General features: G+C 42.9%; 1 protein-coding gene across 2 annotated transcripts in view; it reads left to right on the plus strand.

Moving 5' to 3' along the window:
• The first annotated feature begins 610 nt into the window (after positions 1 to 610).
• VPS41 (VPS41 subunit of HOPS complex) overlaps positions 611 to 7561 on the plus strand; it is a 118859-nt gene continuing 111908 nt past the window's right edge. The window contains exons 1-2 of one of the 2 annotated variants that reach the window (XM_060280561.1): positions 611 to 654; positions 7523 to 7561. In XM_060280561.1, the coding sequence (XP_060136544.1) occupies positions 634 to 654; positions 7523 to 7561 (60 nt within the window). In that variant the 5' untranslated portion in view covers positions 611 to 633. The remainder of the gene's footprint in view (positions 655 to 7522) is intronic. The other variant, XM_060280562.1, reaches the window with a different exon arrangement.

Raw genomic sequence — 7561 nt, forward strand, 5'->3', positions numbered from 1 at the left:
GGTAGCCATGTTGGTCTGATGTAGTCAAATAATAATAATAATAAAATAAAAAATAAATATAATATATATATAAAAAATCAAAATAAATACATAAATAAACTTTATAAAAATAAACTTCATGAAGGTAATGTCGCTCTAGGAATTTCAGTACAGTATAGAGTATTTAAATTATGGTTTGTAATCCTTAAATAATTTTGTATACAGTATTTGATTAATATTTTTTGTGCTTCCCCCCTTTCAAATATTTTTATTTTTTGTTCTTTTTTAATTTCATATTTTGTTTATTTATCGTTTTCTTTTCTGTTAATGTGGCTGTAAGGATTTTCTTGTTATGTAAATTTAAAAATGCAATAAATAATTTTTTTAAAATTTTTTCTTAAAAAAGTTCCCCGCGTTGCAGAGGGTTGAACCAGGTGACCCGCCATGCAATCCTATGCTTGCAAGCCGGGTTGGGCACGGCGATGATGCTGCTGCCCAGGCGCCAAGTGGTCGCGCTCCTCCCTCCCTCTGCTAAGCGGCGCGAGCTGCTTGTGAGGATGCTCTTCCGCAAGGCAGCCGGCAGAGACGGCAGAGACTACATTTCCCAGCGTGCCTTTCGCTCCCCGGCGCTCTCACGTGACCGTCGCCGGCGCCATGGCGGAAGCAGAGCCGCAGGTAGAGAGCTTTGCACTGCAGGGGCTGAGAGGAGGGAAGCGGAGGGCCTGAGAGGGGATTCGGGGCTGGCCATGAGGGGCTTGGGGGGCCTGCAAGCAGGAGCTGCTGCGCCCCAGAGCGGCTCCCCCTCTGCTTTCCCCAGTTGGAGGCTTGGAGGGAGAAAGCCCCTTTCCACAAAGCTCTTCATATAACCAGGGGTGGCCAACTCCCAAGAGACTGCGATCTACTCAGTGATCTACCCCCTTTCTGGAGGTTAAGATCTGGCAGTGATCTAGCCCCTTTTTGGGGGTTCAGGTCAAAGTTGTTGAGCTTTTTTGGGGAAGGAAAGCCCTGTTTTTTGGGGTTCAGGTCAAAGTTGTTGAGCTTCTTTTAGGGAGGAGGAAAGCCATGTTTTTGGGGGGTGCAGGATTTTTTTTTAGGGGAGCCAAGCTTGTTGAGCTTCTTTGGGGGGAGCCAGTGATCTACCACAGACGTCCTGTGATCTACCAGTACAGTAGATCACAATCTACCTGTTGGACGTGGCGGAATTTTAAACGGAACCCCCGAAACAATAAACAACTGCAACATGGGGGAGCATATTGGGAGCACCCCCAAGGCAGCCTGAATCATGCAGAGTTAGAGGGTGGGGTGCTTGAGGGAGCAGGAAGGGGGAAGGTTCGGGGGGAATTCAGGAAAGTGCCCCCCATGATGTTGGGGGCTGGGAGGAACAGCTTGGGCTGGGGGAGAATTGCTTAGGGGTCCTGTTGCTCTTGTCAATACAGTCATACCTCGGGTTACGAACGCTGTGGGTTACGCGTTTTCCGGTTGCGGACCATGCCGAACCCGGAAGTACTGGAACAGGTTACTTCCAGGTTTCAGTGCATGTGCAGAAGCACAAAATGACGTCATGTGCAGAAGCGCCGAATTGTGTCACGTGTGTGCGCAGATGCAGCGCTTCAGGGTGCGAATGCTGCGGGTTGCGAACGTGCCTCCCGCATGGGTCACATTTGCAACCCGAGGTATGACTGTATATACTATAATAATAATAATAATAATAATAATTAATAATAATAATAATATATTTATAACCCGCCCATCTGGCTGGGTTTTCCCAGCCACTCTGGGCAGCTTCCAACAGAAAAATAAAACACAGTAATCTATTAAACATTAAAAGCCTCCCTAAACGTTTAGGGCTACTCTCATTTTCCTACTCATTGAAATACTGTCCCTCAATGAGGCCAAACTTAGATTCACAAAATGTTTAGGGGGATGTGTCCCCCATGAAAAAAAGCACTGGGAATAAGATTGTGCAACAAATGTGTTTAGTATCAGGGAAACAGATGGCAACATACAAAAATGCCACTTCATTTGGTTTGTCTGTAGACATTTACTTTATTAACAAAATTTATATATTTCCTGATTGCAAATAGCATGTCTAAGCAGTTAACAAATTTTATATTAGTATACTCATTTCCTTGGCAACTGTGATGTTTTAAAAACCTTTGGAATCTTTCTTTATTTTCCAAATATTAAAGTATACATAATAGCAAATGTAGCATTTTATTTAAAGTTGTAATTTAATTTTAATAATATATGATTTGGACCTGGACTACAATCATATGAACACTTCACTATGAGTAAACCCCGCAAAGCAAAGTATGACTTACTTTTGAGTTAATTGACTTCCATGGTTAGTCTTTAAAAGCTATAATGTGCACACTGGTTTCTGAAGCCATCTTTAAACAGTATATATCGTTCACAATGTGATTTGAAACTGATCCACACTGCAGTATAGGAAATGGCTAACTTGTTTAGTAGAGGTTTTCTATAGCATCACTAAGATTTAGAAACCTGTGATCTGATTTCAGAAAGGCATTTTAAAGAAATTGCCTTGACAAGGCAAAATGGGAGGGCAAGTAAATTTCAAATGAGCAGCTACACTTCCTAGTTATACTAGTCCTAAATTCCTTGGTTAAAATCCCACTTTTGAAACGCATTAGTTGACCTGGAGACAATCTGTCAATTAATCCAGAGTTAATATTTAAGCCTGGTAGCCACAGCCAAGAAGGATGCAGGCAGGTGAGTGAGTGGTCTGGCAGACAAGTGCTCCATCCGCCAGCACAGAAATGCATCAAAATGCCGCAGGACGACTGCAGCTTGCCATTCCTCTTCTGCAAGCCCACAGCAGGCTACCGGTAGTAAATGTATTTGAAAGCCAGGAACTTTTGGGGACTCACTACTTCACACAGCAGATAGCTAAACAATGGAATTTGCTGTCATAAGACTTTTTGATGGCTACCCCCTTAGATGGCTCCAGAAGGGGATTAGATGAATTCATGGACAATCAGACTGTCAATATCTGCTAGTCACTAGGCCATATATTATTTCCAGGATTAGCGGGTGCATGTCTGTCAGCAACTGTTGCTGGGGGGGAATACGTAGAGCAAGGACTATTGTCCTACTTTAAAACATGTATTCATGTTTCACTGTAAGCTGCTATGGAAGTTCTTTTTTAGGGTGAAAAAGCGGGCTGTAAATGATTTTATAAAGAAACTAAAAAATTGTTTACGTGCTGTTCTATCCTTAATAATGGCAATTAGAATATTAGCCTTCAGATTTACAGTTAAAATCTCATTTCATTTGATGAACATGCTTGCATGTGTGTGCACACATATTTACAATTAACGGTTAGGCATGGTACTGCTTCTGTAAATGCTTGAGTGCTTGGCTTTAAGAGACAGCACCTAAATCTTGGTGGTTTCATTTTTTATTTGGTTTAAAAAGCAGATATTTAATTTATATAACTATAGGAAACCTGATGTGTGTAACCACATTGTTTGCTTTTTAAAATGCTGCCCTGCATGCCTAATTGCTTGCAAGAACAACAATGGTGTGAGAAGGTTTAAATCTACAGGAGTTCTCCTCTGGAGAATTGTTCTGTCTCTAGAGAATCCAGGTTCATCTAGATTCTTTTTTTTGGTAGTCAGGAAAGAGAATCAATACATGCTAACGCTGAGGGACTCTCTATGTTTTTAGGCCAGTTTTTCAAAATCCCAACAGGGAAGGTTTAAGGTAGGATTTTTGGAATCCGGGAGCTGGATGTAATATTGAGACAGAGTGACAGGTGTCACAGTTGACTGCTGCTTGCTGTCTGCCATGGTTCACAAGAAGATCAAAGACAGAGCAGTGGGAGGAAAAGAAGTTTATCTTTTGACTGGGAGAGGAATATTATACTGGAAGACAGACAAAGCAAGAAGCTGGGCCATTGGGGGGGAGGGGGAAACCCCTCTGGATTATTTCTTTAGTTTTGTTCATTTGGTAATAATGTGACTGTTCCTAGATTTATCATACACAAATGTTTCAGGAAACTATATTATTGCTAGCTCTCAGGGATGAAAGTAGTATTTTACAGTTGTAAATACCAGTCCCTAGAGCTGGCTTTCTGCAAACTGGTTTGCAAATCAGGAGCCAGCCTCATGAATACGTGACCCTTTCCAGAGTGATTTCTCCCCTGTTTCTTGCCTGGTGCTTAACCATGACATTATGATCACTTTTGAATAGATACAAACCATCATGGTTGCAAGGGACTTTGTTTTGAATAGGTACCCATCAACGACTAGGAAATGTAGTATGAAGATCTACATCAAGGAGCCAGCATTGCCTCTAAACCTAGTTCCAGTGTCAAAATTCGAGATAACTAGGTCCCCCCTTGCCTCAGTCAGTACCAGTCTCTATATGTATGTTTTCTGGTGAGATTTGTGATGCTACCATTTACTAGTTCTATCTTCCCATATCAGCAGGGTGCTTTCATTTTCAGGTAACTCCTGGAATGATCTGAACTCGCAAAAATAAGTATGTCACTCAAGTCGAGATGCAAAAGATGAATAAGAATTATCCCACCAAATAATCAAAATGCCAACAAGAGAGAAGGGAGCCACACACACACTGAAAGGAAGAACTTCACATATATTCTGATGGAGTCTGAACTGGTGGTGATTAACTAGGAAAGGGATCTTGAGATTGTGATGGCTAGGGAACTAGATAAATTCATGGGGCTAGTTAAGATGGCTTTATTACTTTCAATATCAGAGGTAAAGGTAAAGGTAAAGGGACCCCTGACCATTAGGTCCAGTCGTGACCGACTCTGGGGTTGTGGTGCTCATCTCGCATTATTGGCCGAGGGAGCCAGCGTATAGCTTCCAGGTCATGTGGCCAGCATGACAAAGCCGCTTCTGGCAGACCAGAGCAGCACATGGAAACACCGTTTACCTTCCCGCTGTAGCGGTTCCTATTTATCTACTTGCATTTTGACGTGCTTTCGAACTGCTAGGTTGGCAGGAGCTGAGACCAAGCAACGGGAGCTCACCCCGTCACAGGGATTCGAACTGCCGACCTTCTGATCAGCAAGCCCTAGGCTCAGTGGTTTAACCACAGCACCACCTGTGGTAGGATGCCTCTAAATACTAGTTGCTGGGTGTCAGGGGCTGGCTGGACGACAAGGAGGTTCCAGGTGGAGAACTCTACAGGGAAGCTCAGAAGAGGAAGGCAGGGGAGTGGTTGCGGGTCATGGGAGAAAGGTCAGAGGATGGGGGGGCAGAGTGGTTGGATGCTGAACAAGCAGCAGGCTTGAGTGAGAGAGAGGAAGAAGAGGCAGAAAGCACTGTAGACGTAAGACAGGCAGCTGAGAAGGAGGAGGTGGGGACGGAGGCTGCCAGCCATACTGTATTCAGCTCTCATGCTCCCTTGTCTCCAAGGGCACAAGAGGGCTTTGCATGTAGCAGAGCAGGGAGCCCCTCCCTGACAAAGTTTAAGACTGTTAGGAAAACAGCTAGCTGGAGTAGAGACTTAGGAGGAAGTCAGTTCTGGCAACTGCTTTACTGGGGCCAGTCTCGCCTTAAGTTTCTCTGTCTGTATTCTGTCTCCTTGAACAAAGAACAATCTTTACAGCTCATCTGAGTCTCCATGCTGATGTGAAGCTGAACCAGCCCTGACACTGGGGGTCATGAGCTGAGTCCTCTTTTATGCCCTGCTGTCTTGGGATTCCTCTAGACATGTCAAAGGCCACTATGGAAGCAGAATGTTGGACAGTGTGGGCTTTGGGTCTAACCCGGCAGCGCTTGCTTTAGGCATCTAGGAACTAGAAGTGTTTTCCAGCCCTATGATGCTAGGACTCAAAAGAGTTTAAGAATAATTTTGCAATGTTGGAAGTGTTCTTGTATCACCACCATGTATCAGACAGGTCTGAATTTTATAGAGCTCATAGTGGTAGCGCAGTCGTGATTTCCAAAAGTTGTTTCAACAAGAACCAATTCGTGATGTTACTGCCCAAAATTCACCCTGTGGTGTAAACGCAGACAGGGGATCTTACCATTTTGGGTCTCTCCCGCCCCCTCTCCTGTACCCATCCTGTTACAGTTATTCATTTTATTGTCAAAATGTTGCCTCATAAGGTTTAAACTGCCTTCTCTCTTGTATAGTCTTTGTTTCCATCATGCAGTTGTTAAAATGCTTACGTTCACTGTGAGCATATTAGTTGTAACCTTTTATTGCTATTGATAACTGTAAATGCGTTAAGTAAATCTTCATTTTGCTGACCTCTGTGGAGGCATGGCATCAGCAGAATTTACCACTGAAGAATAATGTTGGTTTTTAACATACGTGCCACCAAGAGTTCTTGAGTGAATAAAGAATTGAGCAATCCTTTAAAGGGAATTCAGTGTAATCAAAATGCTCATGTAAAGAGAAACAGCTATCTCATGTGAGCCACAAAAGTGAAGAGAGGTCTTCAGAAATAGAAGTGTGTGGGATTAATCATATACCCAACAATAATGGCATATATGTCTGAGTGCTCCCTGGAAGGACAGATCGTGAAGCTGAGGCTCCAATACTTTGGCCACCTCATGAGAAGAGAAGAATCCTTGGAAAAGACCCTGATGTTGGGAAAGATTGAGGGCACAAGGAGAAGGGGACGACAGAGGACAAGATGGTTGGACAGTGTTCTCGAAGCTACGAACATGAGTTTGACCAAACTGCGGGAGGCAGTGCAAGACAGGAGTGCCTGGCGTGCTCTGGTCCATGGGGTCACGAAGAGTCGGACACGACTAAACGACTAAACAACAACAACATGTTTGTGTGTGTGTGTGTTGCTGAACCTCTCTGACATCCATGAAATTGTTACGCAAAAGGTTGGCGTAATAAATACGTTAACAATTGCTCAAGGAAGAGCCCAAAATGCACTTGTAAGAGAGAATGTTTCACTGTTTGGTCTCTTGTTACATAATTTTAGTTTGCTTATTTCTTAATATGAAACTGCCTTGAGTGCCCTGTGGGATAAAAATAATACATTGACTTCACCACTGAAGAACATAAGAAGAAACTGCTGGATCAAGCCAATGGCAACTGATTTTTCTGTGTCTTCTTCATTCCTAGAAACAACTGAGTAATTATAGTGTTGTGTGTTGTCTGCTATAGGTAGCTCACAACAGCATGACAACAGCATGTGTATCTGAAGAAGTGTGCATGCACACGAAAGCTCATACCAAAATATAAACTTAGTTGGTCTTTAAGGTGCTACTGAAGGATTTTTTTTATTTAACAGCATGACAATCACTCATGACAATCACTGCCATCAATGAATGATTTCACATAACATATTTACAAAGGATGCAGAAATCAACATCATCGCTGATTGAGAATATAATCATATTCTTCTAGAATATAACCAGAATCTTCTAAATCTTTGCTGGCTATTTGCCTTTTAACTTTCAGAAGCAAAATCCTATACCCACGTACTTCTGAACAGCCTAAGTGCAAACCTTTGCATGTCCGTTGCATGTTATGTCTGCATTTCTAACCTCTTCCTTCCTTCCCTTTTTTGTATTGTCCTCAGGAGCCCAGGTCCAATGAAGAATCTACAGATGAGTCTGAG

This window comes from Zootoca vivipara, chromosome 12, assembly GCF_963506605.1.
Source record: "Zootoca vivipara chromosome 12, rZooViv1.1, whole genome shotgun sequence".
Lineage (NCBI taxonomy): Eukaryota > Metazoa > Chordata > Lepidosauria > Squamata > Lacertidae > Zootoca > Zootoca vivipara.